Genomic DNA, 18,503 nt, shown 5'->3' with positions numbered 1-18,503 from the left:
CCATTTACAAAATAAGCTTAAAATACAGTGTTTACATGATGAGTATTGGCACTTTGTATAACTAAAAAACGCTATATAGTCCAAATCTAAGTAAGACAAACATACCAAGATACAGTTAAGCTATACTGCAAAAACTGTAAAGCTAATTAAAAAAGAAACAAAAAACAGCATGTATAACAATTTGTAGTAAAATCAAAAAACAAACAACGATCATTAATTATATTCTACAACACTTCAACATCGTGTAATATAATTTTTTGAATACCAATAACAGTAGTAATCCTATGAAATACAACAATAATAAATCTGGATAAAACATATCAACGATTTAAAAATGCAAGTATAAAAAGGAAAATATAAATAATACATAAGTAAATACAGACATAAGAATCTTTTGTAAGATTCTTAAAGGATTTTAATTTTTTTTATTTAACTATCTCTGTAAAACTTATTCCACAATAAGTTTCGTTTCAAAACACATGAGAATTTGTTTGACAGTCTTTGTCTATAATAAAGTATATTACATTACCAGAGACTCTCAGCGCAAACACAAATGCGGACGATAGCTGGATGGGAAGGAGGGATAGATGTTTATCACAATGAAAGTGACTGCCCAGATTTATTTTTGCAGAAGGAAGCTTTTGGCTTTGCTCCATATTTTCTTACAATTTAGTATACAATTATACGCAAAACAGGATACGATTAGGATACATTATATAATACCAGCCAACTTATTATCTTTTTTATAATGACTCCTTTTAAACTTTACTTTAAAGTTTTTTATGATTATTATTTCCAACCTCTTTATTCTTATTTAATTACCTAAGCTGAATTTAATAAACAAACTTTTAAATTAAATTACATATATAAATATATGAAAAGCAAACAAAAACTATATAAGAACTAACATTTTGGCTCTTTAGACAAACATATTAGTAAATTATGAGTGTCTGAATAGATCCTTAAATTATTGTTATTTTTAAATCTTCTTTTACCAATAAATCTTGGATTTCAGTAAAAAGCAAGAAGTTGCTTTATTAGTTGGTGTTTCATATTCACACATTAAATTCTCTTAACTTCTGCTTGCTATAAACTTATATACGCATTGCATTGTTCTGTAACATGTAAAATTGAAACCTCGTTTGCAATAATAGTCTGAGAAATACATTATTTTAAAAAGTATTGTAAATGAAAATTTTGAAACACAGCGCTGTTGATCATTCAGTCAACATTAAGGCAAAGGTACTCGTATGTATTTTAAATGATAAATTTTAATACGATTAGTTTTGAATACACTCGTAACTTATTCAACATACACTTCCAAGAGCTTCAAAACTAACTGGAAAATTCCAAACTTTCAGAATCATAGATTTCTGGCAACATCAGAATTACATGTAACAAAATACACTGTCTAAATAATTAGAATCTTTCTAATATCCAGGTGTCGACAACTTATTACAAGAGCAAGCAAGCACATATCAATATATGGCAATTAACTCGTCAGAGTCAATTTTGACAACGGACCACAATTAAAATTGTTGATTTTCGGTTAAAACGATCAAACATTATATGAGTGAACTTAATTGAACTGTACCGTAATCATAGGAGTGTCAGAAATATGCACTCATAAAACTGCAACTATTTTTGACTACACATTAAATTTTGATGTCATGATGATAGAAATGTAATAGGGCCTCATTTATTCATTATTATTATAAATACCTAGAAAATATTATCATCATTATTATTATTACAAATTATTATAAAATCACCCCGGCTATCAATTCAGTTCAAACCGAAAATTTCGTGGAGATACATGGATGACACTTTCGACGTGTTTCTTTTAGGAAACAGTACACTAACTTATTTATGTTTGTTTGAGACTGTATGGACTAAAATTAGTCTTAAAACAAACAAACACATACTTCCAAAATCAATACTTAAATGTACATACAATACGTAAGGGACAGCTCAAAACCAATTAAACATGAGTAACATATATTTTACTTTCCTTACTTTTACCTGAAACTACCTCTAAAACTTGCACTAAAATTCTTTGACAGTACTTTAATGTTTTAAAGTGAGCTATCGTGCCAAGAGCAATAAATGAAAGGCCCTGAGTTCAATAACTTGGCACTACTTCGTGCAGGGGGCAAACAACTGTGCGGCGCAGTACTTTTGTACGATTACAATAACAAGAAACCTAACTTTATTACATCTGCAGAGACGTTTGTGAATCGTAAAATTGGAGTATATTCACTATCTGCCATCAAACATAACCGAGCTGTGAACTGTTAAGCAAACAACAAACATATATATATGGAAAACAGACGAAAAGCTATTGAAACATTCATAACAAATCTTATCAATAGTTATATCAAATATTTATTTATTAAAACTGGGAGTTAATATCACTAACTATTTACAACAATAGTACTTTTATGTCACACACTAAACCATAATAGTTTTAATATCAATGTGTACGTATCTCAGATAAATACCAAAGTGGGGGTTTGTAATGATTAGTCCAAACTGATTAATATGGATTTATTTCAGGACATAACGCACTTGTTCAATCATAAGCGTTATTTTAAATTAAAATTATTGCCATTAAATTCTACTTATCATTCTCCTACACTTAATACTTGCTGGATTTGTTACTTTTAATGATATTCCTGAGGTTAATAATTTTTGCGGTCAGTTGCTGTGCTAGATATATCTTACCATAATTTAATGGATATTCAAGTAAGATGAGAAATATTGAGTAAAAACATTTCTAGACTTTAAAATATTATCGTATTATCGATTGTCATAAGTGGGATTATCTGTCACTAAAATTATATTATGTATATTCTGATGATAATATTCATTGTTAACTATAATATTTTATTTTTTGGTTACTATGATAAATCTTATTTTATAAATGTGTGTAAAAGAGAAATGTCTAACATACCCTCTCGTCTTCGGATAACTTGTAATAATATAAAGCTGTATATGAAAGAAATGGATAAATTATACAGAAGTTAAGTTATTCTTAAATCATTTATGTAATTTATGATGTTCTTGAAAATATCCCGTTTCTTTCCCGGGCCTTAATATACAAATTGGTCTATTCACATTGACATAATTGATATTAACCTCCGTGAATTTGTGTACGCTTTCCGACTTTCATAAATTGTTTTATATGGCTACTTTCTATCTTTAATATCTTTTGGGGAACTGCATCACTGACTTCAATAAACCGAGTTCTTGTAATGCAGAAGACGGATGTTCATCTGATTTGTTGTTTAAGAGGGAATGTGGTCTGCAGAGAGGCTTTGTCCATGAGAAGCTATTAAATGTATCATCTCTCTTTATTTGCTCTATATCATTGCATACTCTAGCGAATATTAAATATTTTCAGCTATCATAACAATCCTAACCGTCGTATATCCAGTGTTGTAGTTCCCCACAACAAATTAAGTAAATTCCAAAATTGATTATTTAGGCCTACCTACCTGCAACCGTTAAGGACTGTACCTGTCAAAATTCTTTTAATACTAGATTAAATACCTTTTATTAGTAAATTATGTTACACACAAATGGGTTTGTGAGCACAACTCAATGAGAACAGTAATTGCGTTTTAACTAAATGAGACTGGCTAGAATTAATTGTAATGTTGAATAATTTTATATTACAATGAGAAAATAAAATTTGACGTGTCTCAATATGATTTGAAAGTTATCTATGAGGATAAACTTAAACATCTTTGATCTGATTTCACAAGACAAATAAAATATGTTTCTGAATTGCCGGAGTTAACGGTTTCTTTCTTGGAATAAATAATAGTATTAATAAGTATTTAGGTGGAATGTGTAAAAATCTGAGATGAATTTATAGTAATGGCTTCGGGATTAATTTTATTATTAGCCTAGATTTGAGTTTTATAAAATTATATTATATATTTTTCAAATACAATAGTCAATGAGAGAACTCACATAGTTTGTTTGAAACTCATTTTTATGAATTAAAGTATTCGTGGAATGTTTTAGGCTTTTCTTTCATCATTTTGGTTTTATATAGTCAGTCATTACTCAGTACGTAAGTCGTGACTTCGGAAGAAGTAACTTGCCTTTATCTAAAATTAGGAGTCTAACTGAATGCAAACCCTGTAGGTCCATAAATATTTTATTTTTTGTGAGTAAAATAATGGAATTATCAAGCCCTCTCTACCACTCAACCTAAATAATGTCAATTTTGAAAAATATATTAATAATTAATGATTAATGCGGTTCTACCTGGCGTGAACAAGTCACTTAGACCAGAAAGTATTTTACTGCTTATATCTAATAAAACCATTATGTTTCTGCCCACATTTACATATTAAAAGAATGTGTTACAATTGTAATGTATACTGACCGTGCTTTCACCATTCAAGACATGTCTCCAGGATCCAGTATAGGACCTTAAATTTATTTTATAGTTGATAATTATGTATTATTAGACCTCTAAACTAAGTCCAATAACAAGTGGAGATAGGTTTTTTCAATATATATATATATATATATATATATATATATATATATATATATATATATATATATATTTAATTAACTTAAATCTTTAAGTTGGAAATACATCAGTAACGTTAAATTCTGTCAGATAGTGTAAATATATATATATATTTAATTAACTTAAATCTTTAAGTTGGAAATACATCAGTAACGTTAAATTCTGTCAGATAGTGAGTTATACTAGTTTATTCGCTTTTAGATTAAAATTGTTTTTCAGTAAACTGTTTCTAGGAGAGAGTAGATTTAATGAAATTTTCTTAGGTAAGTATAAAATTGTGTGTATGAATTTCGTTACTAGTTACTATCGTACAAAAATTATGTTTCTAAATGTTATGTCACCTACTGTTTAGTTCAGAATGTAACAGCTAGTTTCAGTATGTAACCAGTTTTAAGGATTTTGAAATGATAACATGTCAAATAAGCATCAACCTACTTTAACTTTAATCATTTATCTACATCGAGGGGTTTTCCAAGGAAAACGACAAGAAAAAAAATAAAGAAGAACTGAAGGCGCAGCATGTTCTACTCCGCTCTCTAACTTTAGTCCACCTTTAATTCTCGGAAAACACTTAACAGGATGATAGGACGAAACGACGCTCTTAGAAAGGGTAGTTTACATCGGTTTTAGCTAATTACTCTGGTTATGAATACTTACACTCCCTCGTCAAAGCTGCTGCTATAAATCCTGTACTTCTCCAGACTCGTTAACGACTCCAATTTAGTTTAATCTGCGACTTTAAGGTTTTATATGAATATGTAAATATGTTTTTTAACTATTCCAATTATAACTCGGACTAGTTATATCAGCTGCTTCTAACTCTTGACAACAGCCACTAGGCATAGTATACTCGTAGTAGACAAATAAATATAAAAAGTAAGTGTTTGACAATTATTAGGGCTCTATGAACATAATACAATCATATAAAAAAAGTAACATGACGTTATTGGAGGTGAAATTAGGACTGTTAAGTCCTCTAAGGTTTGCCTCATATGTGATATTTGACCTTATACATTATAAAGGAATACCAATTAAGAGAAAAAACACAAAATTTGTAATACATGTATAATCTAATGTATCATCAATTTTCTAAAACACATTTTATATATCAGCGTTCTTCTGTGATTTTAGTTTATAATTTAGATATAAGTTTTCTTATATATATTTATTTTTAATTACTATCTTGAATAATCTCTCAAAACCTTCATAACCATAGAAACGAAACAACTTTTGCTGGGTTTTCAGTTTCAATAATGAGTCCCTGAAAATGTGTTGTTTATAAACTTGTATGTCTTCAAATTTACACCTGAAAATTATTCGAAATGTCCCAATTCCCTACTTCCAATATTTATGTTAAGAAGAATCTAAGACTAAAATTCTATGAATAAAACTTGAGTATTCTTACAATTATTGTCAGTTTGTACGTGACGTAAAATCTAAAAAGATTTTTAATGTATTTTGGACATGCAACATCGTATGACTGTTAATACTTTATTCAGTATAATTTATTATTAAAATAAATGTTCACGTAAGTGTGAGTGATTATTTCACATAACCAGTTTATACAGGTTAAATACAATTTCTAAGGTATTTTATAATTTTGTTGTTTTTTTTTTTCAGGAAGAAAATTTACTCCTTTTATACATACTCCTTGAAAAATTTAGCCTCTACTTGGATTGGATGATATATATTTTGAGACCAGAACGACTTAAAGCCACCGGTTACTTATTTTTGGTTATTGAAAGGTTTTCATGTTATTACGAAATATGAGTAAATTATATATGTTGTAGAAAAAGCTTATTTTAATCTTTTATTTGAAAAGTATATAGCCCACAGGAGTAAGACGTTGCACCCTGCTGCTAGCATTAACAGAATGAGATACAATTCAAATAACAATTGTTTGTTAATTCTCAATGTAGATAGCACTAGCGAGTAATTCAAAATAACTCCTTCATTGTATGCGTAGCCGCCATCATTCGTACCGCTCGCCGCTCGCCCACAAATTCAATACCGGTAACAAAGACTCCGTCACACCCTCCAGTTTTGAAAACAGATACTTCCCCTAACCCCCTCTTCACTACAAAGAACGCCAAGTATCAGGAGGCTTGCCAGATTTTCTGATTTCATTATGGAATGTATTCAACAATCACGATATAGTCACATATTAAAAGAAGTTCAACGTTGGATGAGAAAATATAATAGATATGGTCCACTTAGATATGTTCTCTTCGAGTATGGTCGTTTACTGATATGGAATGTGAAAAGCTTGCTTTCAAACAGAAAACTTGATGACATATTATTAGTATTCATGTACACAAGAACAAACATAATAATGACTTTTTAATAATGGCAGTTTAAAAGTGGACGTAACGTGATTCATCATGTCTCATTTAGAAAACATATCTGATCCAGTAGATTTTAGTGCTAGTACAGAATTCATTAAAGACAAGCCTTGGGCTGTGTATACCAGTAACATCCTTACATATCCATTAGATAGTCAATTGAATGTGTATTTTATTAGTGCAATATCTGTTACTTTATCAAAATGCTAAGCTCTTTATTTTTGGATTTCGTTTTTGTGTAGTATTCAAATAAGCAATATAAACAAGACTGAAGTTGCAGATCGTTGTAGCCAAACATTTTTCCAGTTGAACATTAATCAGTGTTTGTAATACCAATCCCGGTCAACATTAGCATCCTTAGTTACGCAAATGTAAGTACCAGTAGATGCTTGGGTGTCTTGATAAATTCGTATTAGTAGTAGAGAATGGTTATTTATTCTCCTTGACTGTAAACGAGTTGATTTTCTTCTTGTACGCTTACAGACTTTGTAAGCTCATTACTTCCGTTTTAAAACAAGTTAAGATACTTTTTTATCAGTTACAGTTTTATATTTGAATTTGTATAAACCTAATCTGATCCATTTATACTGTACGTGTATTGGGTCTATGTTAGAGAGAGGACTATTGATACCTACATTTACCTCTGCATAAAACCATGTTACAATTAAGCTTTTCATTTCTTTTCCCAATATCATCTTGATATTGGCTAGGAAAGTTGGTTCAAGTGTACTTCATACATATAATGTACTTTAGTAAAAGCTGCTTCGTTTTAGAGTGTTTTCCTGTTCTCGACAAATCTTGTGTACTTCTGACAATTAGAGAGAGTGGCAAAATCTTTAGTACAGGATAAAACCTAATAAACTTGTCAAAACACAGCAGGATGAAAAACCTCCATGAAACTTTACCTTATGACGTGTGGAATGAAAAAAATGTTGTTATTAATGACGAGTTATGTTTTGTTTTCTTTTTCAATTATTCAAATCAACTGTTAAATAAATAATAACTTGATATAGGGTATAGATAATCATGAAAATACAAATAGACTTTAATTATACTGCTGCAAGCCATGTTGAAATATATACTTTATGTGTATAAATAGAGTTAACAAGTTCGCATGTTTTGCAGGGCTCGCTGGAGGGAGAACCGCACGATCTTCAACACACCCAACCCGCGCCTGATGAACGTGTCATTGCTTCAGCACAACAAACACCCATCGGATCAGCGGCGCGGCAGCAGGGGTAGTGTGCGTGCCCCTAGCCGCCAACCCAGCATGGCGAGCCTGCGACCCACTTCGCCCAATGCCAGCCAAGGTCAGTCAGTACAAAACACCATCGAGACTTTGCCGACTTTCAATCTACCCTGTACACACTTGTAACGGAAAACAGAGAAGATTTTATTTTTATTAGACAGCAATTTGACACATAATGTCTTTCAGGCAAACAGGTAACGTTAAGATACCGTCCAAATTACTTGCCTTAAATTTGTATAAACGTAAAAAAGTATATCTAGGTTTGAAAGGTATCATTATCTTACAATTCGATGAGGGGCTGTATCCCATCATAAAAGGAAATTATTACATCACTAAACTAAGGGTTTAAAAATATACGTGCACAGTTTAAATTCAGTTTTACCATCTTTATATATTTAAATATGAATACATTTTTTGGACATGTAAAGGAGATAATAAGGACATATTGGTCCATATTTGCCTTGTTTGTAAAGATCACGGTCAGGTTAATTAATGAGACTGGTTAGGATAGTATCCAATAACAAAGTTTTATAGGTTTTATAAACTATCCTTGCCTCTTGCCTTGCTGCTATGCTATTGTGTGAAAAAGGCATGTTAGACAATTACTCGCCACCATAGCGAATGAGATAGATGTATAAAGATATGTAGGCAATACCAGTGTATTAATAGTTATTATACGGGTAATACAGGATACACGCCTTTTAGTTTTTGGTGGGCTAACTACGTTGAACCTGACTCTTTCTCGCTCAAGTTTTAAATCCTTCTACTGCCTCTCCCGAAAATTCATGCTTAACTCAACCCGTTTATGTTTTTATTTTCTTTAGTTTCCGAGTTCCAAGGCTGACAACCATTCATGTGTGCTATTAGGATCGGCACTGATTTTCAATCCAGAAATGGGAAACTTACTGATTTAGGCTTGTATGATAAATACAACTGCCATTCATTTGCATACGCAAGTACATTAGTTCATACATTCTTACAACTCAGCTGTGCAAAATGAACAAGATGGGCCCCAAATACCTGCTATGAGAGGCACCTTTTACATTTCTGAGAGTTTTTGACGAATAATTACTCACTTTAGCCACCTTTAGTCTGCCTTGTTCTTAAGATAACACTTGACCGGCTGATCACAGTCTTCCCAGATTATGCCTCGTGGGACTCAAGGCAGGTTTCTCACAAAGAATGTGAACTACGTCGGGCTTCATGAAATGTTACATTAATTTGAACACCTATCAGCACAATTGTACTTATATTTTCAAATTTTTATCCTATAACATCTTAAAATAGAGACGGAAGAATTATGCAGCTAACAAATTTTATTGAATTTAAGTTCGGTCATAATAAGATTCACTTTGAATTTCACTGTAACTTCCTTATGATATATCAGGAAAAACATACAGATGGAAAAATAATCGTCAGAGACCCACGTTTATATTATAAAGTATTCTATAATTCTCTCCTAAACTTGGTGTCTCAGGAGCTACAAATGTTATTTACTTGTCATGTCACAGATGGGCTTGACGCACCCCTTAAACGTTTACTGCCAAGCGAATATTCACATATTCTCTTATAACTATAGTGCCTATATCATAACTTCTTCAACAAAATATTCGATACAGTATTAAGATTCCATTGTATTTTTACTTAAGGATAAGAAAATATATATTTATGTTCTTGCTGATTGCACTAGACGCTTACTTGAACTTAATCCAATTACACAAGCTGAAAAGTTATAGACTGTAATTGAGTTATTCCAGGATTAACCACGTTATATATTTAGAAGCCTTTATTATCTTTGTAGAATATCGCAGGATATTGGTTTTAATTTAGAACATTATAAATTATTAAATTTTGTGAATATTTATCATAACTAACAAAATTACACTTTCTAAGAAACGGTTTTAATCGTCTTGTTCAGTCGAGGTATAAATTATAACATAAAACTACATACTTGCGTATTGAAAAGTTATAGAACCAACGAACGGATTTAAACGAAACTTTTTACATGTTTCTTTTCTTTCTTCAATTATTACTAAGAAATAATCTCAGAAATTTTGTAAATTGGTCACATTCTGCAATACACGTGATACTTCAAATTGTAATTTCCGTTTAAACCACTAAAAGATAACATTAGGGCTCCATGTAAGTCATACAGATACTCTCGTGAAAATATCCTTTGCATTTATCCTCAACTAATCTCTGGATTAAGCGGTAAACCACGAATTCATACACCTCGTCTTGAGCTATTACTTCATTTCCGAAACTATTGGGAGGTGATATTTGAAATCAGGAGCATAACGTACCCTTGTCCATATAACTCATCTTGTAAAATACATGTTCTATGTTAGTTAAGGTCTACTACGTTCTTACCATTTATATGACTGAAGAGCAGAGCATGAGAGCAGCTGCAATGGATCTGAGCCGTGACGGCTCCTGAATGCCAAAGGGCCAAGGATTAGTGATCTAACACCATTATCCTAAAGCTAGAATAAACTACTAGAAATTTAGTTTATAGTGATATCTAAAGTTCTTAGTTACCAAATTCTTATCCGAAATTAGAAGATAGCATACACACACACACATACACACACACACACACGCACGCACGCACGCAATCACACACATAAGGTAGGTTTCCTTTTTTCCCTTTACTACTGTTTTTGTAATAGTTTTCTCCTCTTGGCACAAACAGAAATATATGAAATGAGTTTCATAAAATCAAACATTTGTTTGTTACAGGCGTAGTAATTAACCTGACAGAACTCACTTTAAATATTCGGATTTATCATGATACTGTTGAAGTTTTGTTTTGAAGTATTAACATTAATATATTTGTATAAATTTTAATCAAAATAAATGTATTTATTTTGTAATGACTCTTGTATTTAGGGACTTTAACTACTGCACATTACGTAAGTTAGAGGGAATGTTTTGGTGCACGAGTATATTACAAATATTCAGGACAATATAAAATTGTTTATGAATCATTAACATGTATATAATAATTGAATTAATGTTATGAAACAGTTTAAATATTGTCATTATATTTAACTTTCAGTAGGTAAAAGATTAAAGGTTAGGCAATACAACTTCAAGAAAGAAAAATAGGAAAATGTTTACATATCAATTAAATGTATGATTTTATTATGTTTTAATAATATATATTAAAACAGGAAACCGTGCAATATTATACATTACATTTAACTATGACAAAGTTTAATTTTTCATACTTGCTCTCAATTTTATGGATTAAATATTAAAGTTTAAAAAACTGATTAACCTGAATTTAATCGAAATACATAAGTGTGTGTGTGTGTGTGTGTGTGTGTGTGTGTGTGTGTGTGTGTGTGTTGTGTGTGTGTGTGTGTGTGTGTGTGTGTGTGTGTGTGTGTGGTGTGTGTGTGTGTGTGTGTGTGTGTGTGTGTGTGTGTGTGTGTGTGTGTGTGTGTGTGTGTGGTGTGTGTGTGTGTGTGTGTGTGTGTGTGTGTGTGTGTGTGTGGTGTGTGTGTGTGTGTGTGTGTGTGTGTGTGTGTGTGTGTGTGTGTGTGTGTGTGTGAAATTGTTTACAACCAATACTGTTATTCTCTTCATATAACGTATAATGTTAAACGTAAAAGCAACAAGCCTTTTCAGACCACATATATATTGATTCCTTTATTTATATACTTTTACGATTACATACTGTAATATCAAATACTTGTGTTAGCATGAATTGCTTCTATATCAAGTGATTCCATCAACATCTACATCAAGATGGATGCCTCCAACTAGTTAATCCCATACTATTGTATTATAATAATTATTATTATACCGGTATACCTTTTCTTTCTAAAACCTCTTCATTCCACAGATTATCATAATACATTAATGACTTACTTATGCGTTGTTATATATGATCACTAGACTTTTATCGTGTCAAAAGCTACAACGACCGAAACAGCAATATGGGTAGTGAGGAAATGAGTATAATTAAGCATACATTTGTACTTTTAACCAATTAAAGCTAAATTTATAGAAAGGTTTTAAACATTAGTCTTGTTAAAACAACGTTAAATCTATAATTAGTGAAACTGCTGTTTCAAAACGTAAATGTGTTAATTATGAATGTACGTGAGCAAGACCTGGAAAATATGGTAATGTGGATGGTTAAAAGTAAAGAGAAGATAAATAAGCAAATGTTTTACAAATAAATTATTTTCTGCGTTTTAAATAGTTTTCACAATTGTGTCTATATTTTGTTTAGTAAATTACTTTTTCTTGCAACTAAAACCTTCTACACAATAATTTCCTTTTTATTCTTCCACCACAACACCTCCACATACTTAATCTTCTGTTTCTTCAATTTGCATGTATTTTGGGTCTCTCTTATATGCCTCCACACGCCACATGATGCAAGTTAGATAAAACATTTCTACATTACACATTATTTACTTCTAGTTGATTAATTGTAAATGGGTCGTATTTATGAATATTAACAATACATTTGGTAGCCCTCAATTCCCTTGTAGTAATGGTTAGCTATTACTTTTTAAATAAATAAAACAACACACAGAGGTCGAATGTATAAATTCAATAAATCTGTTCACGAATAAGATTGCTGGAAACTGGATACTCAAGCTTAGATCCTTAGAGGAAATCTAAATGACTGTAGAAAACACGATTCACAAAACAGCAACGCAAGTATAGTGTCTTGAATATTTAACAGTCCATTCTATTTATATTTCAAAGCAGGAAAACTGCAACCCCCATCTTTGTTTATTAATTAAATTAATGTTTTGTGTGTGTGCTCAAACATACGACTATCTATTCATCAGCAGATCTTTACTCACGGCTATTAAGCATCTAAATAGAGAATCCACCATACCATCAATTACACATTTATCTAAATCTGTGTTATGATCAAATAAAAAATTCAATTTATTGGAATTCTTCTAAGTGTCTTGAATTTAATTAATCAGGTATATTCTAAATTATATTACATACATACTCGTATACTTGATTATATGATGACTCCTGGTACCTGTATGTAATAATCAATGATTATATTGTTTAATAACCACGAACTAACGAAATAAAAACCAACGGTACATTGAGATGGGTCGAATCCTGTATACCGTGACATTATTTATGATTGGTGGAGGGGATCATTCCTAATTCCTTCTTGTAATTATATAAACAAGGCGTGTGGTGGTGTAAGAGTACCCCGTAGCTCTCTGTTAGCCATAAGTCTCTCTCTTCTCTAACTCTTCTCTCTGTACCTGGTTCTGGAAGACGGTTCCTTGCCTCTCCAGGTTCCAGGATTTCGCGATGCGGTTCCCGCGGTAGCAGTGGTGGCTCTCCTCGCTCCCCTTCAAAGATGGCTGCCAACAATGTAGCGCACACCAATGCGGCCGAGAACAATGTGGCCGATCGCGATGTGCCCAACAATCAGGAGCCTATCGCATAATTTGACAGGATAAGGTAAAGACAGGTGCTCACATGCCACCTGCCAACTGCCACCTGCTCGCTTGTTCATATCATCAAGCTCTAGTCGATTTTGTGTTGTAGAGATCATCATTTTCGTGACAGTGGAGAAGATTGTTTTGAATGGTTGAATATTAAGTAATGCTGGTGTATTTTTGATACTTTTTATACTTTTTGGGTTTCTGAAAATTGGAAATCTAATAGGAAATTGTACTCTAAACTCTGTTTTAGAAAAAATTTGTACTAAACATCAGAATAAAAGACATATTTATACGTAATTTTTAAATTCAAATTGGAATCAAATGAATGTATTTGAATGGAATTTTTTCAACTATTCTAATATTTTACTCAATTTTATACCTTAAATTTAAAAATATATTGAAACATTTTATTTCCTCAATGCATTGTACTAATAACATTATGGGGATGTTTTACGTAAAATCCTGAATTGAATAATTGCATTATTATTCCAACATACTTATTTAGAGTAGGAAGCTCAAATGTTAGTACTGCACCTGTTTTATTTTCAGAAAATTTATTTTACGCTCCTTTAAATTCGTATTATATGTTGCCCCTGTAATAGATAGATCTCAAAGCCAAGACAATGGCACTTTATTAATTTTCGGACCGTCCTTGTTCCAACAAAAGTTTTAAGAGGTCTTGTATTATTCATTTTCTGACATCACCATTCACTCATTGCTTACTGCAGCATTTTTATTTTCGCATATTTAACTGCTAGTCTCTTTCTCGCTTCTTTATTGGTTTTCTCTTTCTTATCTTTGTTTATTGTTATCTTATGGCATAAATCATTGCTGTTGGCTTTCAGTGGCAGCTCCTTGCACTTGCTTTAGGTATTGTAATAAATATATTTATAATTATTTTGAAGCTCTACTAAATCAGATACATAACGGTCTCACAATTTAACTTGAACAACAATAGCCAACTAAAAAAAACTAATCAATATATTTTAATCAAATAATATCACTTTAAAAAATTCCTACTATATTATCCTATACAAAGATCAGCATACAAGATAAAAATATTTACTGAAGATAATGAATTCATTTAATACACGAAAAATATCAATGCCCTAGGTACAGGATTATTCAAACTTGCAGACTTTTTTTATTTATAGTTTTAAGTGGATAATAAAAATAATACTGTACTTAATCTTTTCAGCTAAATAAATTTGAAATACAATTTTAAGAAAATGTAATTTATATTCATATTGTTTTAACTTGTGTGCCATTTATAATATAATTTTAATGTATTTCTATTTGAATGTGAATTTCTTAAATCACCGTAAGTTGCTAACCATGTATACAGTACTCTGTTTCTCTCTTTATTAAAATGTTATCAACACATAACAAATTAATTGGGTACAACAATATTTATTAAATAAGTTATGTTGCTTACTGCCTTTTGTCCAAGATATGGAAAGTGATGGTTTAATGTTTACCTTATTTATTTCAGTAGTTATTAAAGAGCGTTTCTGTTACATTTACATATCTATGTCCCACAGTTGTGACGTATGCAATTTAGACTAGAAAACATACGCATTTTTTCAATCTATAATGTGTGTAACATTTTAGAATAATGATTGTGATATAATATATATGAACTGACTTCAGTGAATATCAATATTTGCGTGTTTCTCATATTAAAAACATTTCTTTTGGATGTTTTAAATATATACGGTTGAAATGAGGAATCTGAGAAGGCAAAATTATATTCCAAAAAACGAGCAATTTTCAAAATAAAATACACAACATTTCACCTCAAGTAAGATTTTTCCTCTGATATATATTTTAGCAATATCATAAAACTATGAGATTTTTGAAATTCACCGAACCTCTAATATATTAATTTTATTAATTTAATTAATTTTTAGTCCATGTAAGCAAAAGGATACGTATGACAAGGCCCTATACTGCTTGATAAACATTGTGAAGTATTGACATTATACATTTTATTTACTATTCTTTCTTTCAATAAATCTTACAATCACAATGGATTTTTTTAATGGCAGAGGAAAAGACGGAATGATAAAGATGTTATTTCCGGGTTTGATAAAAATAGTCATTAGTAAACCTAAATCAAGACAAATAAATCTGGTCAAAAAGCCTATTGTTTGAAAATAAATAAGTTGGTGTTCTTAAACAATTATTATTTACATATATTTTTCATCTTCTATGTGGCGCTAAATAAGCAAAAATAAATTCTCATATCCTTTTTCATTCCTAACAAAAAGTTTTTGACTTAAACTGGAGTGAAATTTCATTAGTGTCATTTTCATGATAATAATATACACCAATTCTCCAAAATAGCCACTTATTTTAAACCTACTCTATATGTTGATAATTAACGCTGAGATGCGTTCCTACTGAGACAAAACCCATTAATAATTACAATTCATAAATATCTCCGTTAATATTGTGAACGAACACAAACATGCACCAAACAAAGCGAAAAATTGACATATTACGATCGTTAGAAATGCTCTGGTTAAACTGACTAAAATAATAATTATATTTCATAAGGTTGCCAATAAGATATCGCAAACACCTTGTATTTTGCCAAAACATTATTCTTAAACTTATATGGTATACTTTTTACACTGCTTATTCATTTTTTTATTGTAATATTCTAAAATAAATTCTTAAATGAAAATTTAAAAAAAGAACATGTTGCTATAGCAGCGAATAAAATGACATGTAGATCCATTAAAATGTAAACTCTTTCTGATCTATTTGACATTAAAAATTTACCAGAGTTTTTGCCTATTTCTTAAAATTTTAAGCTCGATTTTATTAACTAATATTTTAAGAATATGTACATATCGATAAATACTCATTCAATGGCTTCAACTTTTGGATATAAGATGTTTTGTTTTCTCTAACATTTCAACCGAAACTTAAATTTACCGTTTAAATTGATGTTATTATACATTTAAATTTTGAAGAATTTACAACTTTACTGAAAACTAGAAAACTACTGTAGGTATTAAAAAATTATCAAATGTGTCAAGCGTATCATATATAAAGTTTCATCTTTTAGGATACTTTTTAATAGTTACGTAAAAAAACTTATACCTACACTTACTAAAGACATTGTTAATTTACAATTTATATTATAATTTACATTACACTTAACTAATGCATACAATCCTGTGCTTTAAACATTTTTAGATTCTTCATGTTTAATTGCCAATATTTTATGCTGATCATAAATCTGTTAGTCTTCTACTTTAAAATGTACTTATGTACTAAATGCTTGAAGTTGACCTATTCTCAATTATTCATACATGTTGTGTACAAATACTTTACGTTATTGCACAATTCTTGTAAGCGTGACTAGAGGATGTTTTTATGGGTTCATGCTCTGCTTTTTTCAGAGTACTGCGTTGCTGAGTCTACAACACATCACTCTACATTTATAATCGAGATGTTTGATACCACTCATGGAAGTTGTTGTGTTTCAGGGGTGGCCTAGACGGACCCTGCAGTGAGTGGACAGTCTATATACAGGGACCAGACTTCTCTATAGTGACCAGTGAATTGTTCTATGACTCTAATAGCCTTTTCTACGCTGCTAACTTTAAGCAATTTAACAATCTCACTTATCAATCATCACACAAATATTTCTAGACGTAGTGATTCTAGATTAGCTTTCTTTATTCTATAATGAATACAAGGGTTTATTCTGTCCAGTAGAATAGACGAAGCAGGCTCATCTTTAGATCAAAATTTGCTTAGACAAAGTCTATCATTTAAGAATAATTTTTTACGTATTTTTAACAAACTGTAAATTTATTTAGTGCCTCTGTAAAGCTTAGTCTCAATCAAAGCACTTTTGACATTTACCACCGTAATTGTAATAAATATCTAGACGTAATGTAGGATAGACTCGAGGCACGGGAAAATGTAGAATGGGTCTGAAAGGGGGTCATCATTGTCACGAAGATCCCTTCTCGGGTCCAGGCGGTCTGGGAGGCGGTCGTAGGTTCCAGGGCGACCTCCTCTCGGATCCGGTGGGTCGCGGAGGGGGTTGTCGGTTCCAGGCGACCCCCTCACTGGCCCTGAGGGGTTTGCTCAACCGAGGAAGTTAAGGGAAGACCTCCTCGGTTGGCTGAGTTATGATCGCTTATATGAGCTCAAAGCTAAGCTGACCTGTGAGTAACATTATTTCTGGCACAATTTTCAAGTAGTTTTGCTTAGTAGGTGTTCGTTTCGTGCCAATTTTCACCTTTTAAAGTCTTCCTTCTTGAGTTTCGCACGGCCCATAGAAGGGTGTAGAGCCAGCCCTTAGGGGTAGCACGAGGGGTAGAGGCCATAGTTTTATTTATTATAATAATCATGTATCTCCGATATTCGCTGGGTTCGGCGACGTGTACCTATTGTACCATTCGATACTCTCTACCTGCATACTTGATTATAAAATTTATCTTCTTTATTCGTTGTTTCATTTACCCTACCTGTTCTCCTCTGTAACAAGCTTTATAACATTGTACTTTCTTGTTTTTGTAGTACATGATGAGTATGTAGCAATCAACTTCAAACGTTTATGGAACGACTTCTTTAACTTGACTTATTAAAATTTAGGAAGTATTATTAATGAAGCTTGCTACTTTGGTTCTCTTAAGATTAAAATATTATATATTATGGTAACATTCATCTTCAATGCCTTTACTTGGAGGTGTCTCTTGACGTTGCCTAACACTCTTAGGTTTCCGCCACCTTCGAAATGAAATTGCAGAGTTTTAAATACACAAAAAAGTTCTAGTAATGATATTATAAATTATAAGGATTTATAGTAATCTGTTTTCTTAGTTAAGAGATAGTATTGTTTTAGCGCACCTTTTAATCTATAAGTTTTTGACATTTTAAAATGTTTAATT

At 31.2% G+C, this 18,503-nt stretch overlaps 1 protein-coding gene across 3 annotated transcripts in view; it reads left to right on the top strand.

Moving 5' to 3' along the window:
- The window catches only part of LOC124369254, a 276,312-nt gene extending 258,254 nt beyond the window's left edge, over window positions 1-18,058 (top strand). For 2 of the 3 annotated variants that reach the window (XM_046827147.1, XM_046827148.1), the window contains 3 exons: window positions 8,020-8,204; window positions 13,435-13,603; window positions 17,088-18,058. In XM_046827147.1, the coding sequence (XP_046683103.1) occupies window positions 8,020-8,204; window positions 13,435-13,589 (340 nt within the window). In that variant the 3' untranslated portion in view covers window positions 13,590-13,603; window positions 17,088-18,058. The remainder of the gene's footprint in view (window positions 1-8,019; window positions 8,205-13,434; window positions 13,604-17,087) is intronic. The other variant, XM_046827150.1, reaches the window with a different exon arrangement.
- Window positions 18,059-18,503: the final 445 nt, after the last annotated feature.

The sequence above is a fragment of the Homalodisca vitripennis genome, chromosome X (genome assembly GCF_021130785.1).
Source record: "Homalodisca vitripennis isolate AUS2020 chromosome X, UT_GWSS_2.1, whole genome shotgun sequence".
Classification (NCBI taxonomy): domain Eukaryota; kingdom Metazoa; phylum Arthropoda; class Insecta; order Hemiptera; family Cicadellidae; genus Homalodisca; species Homalodisca vitripennis.
This window is presented reverse-complemented; position numbering and strand designations above follow the sequence as displayed.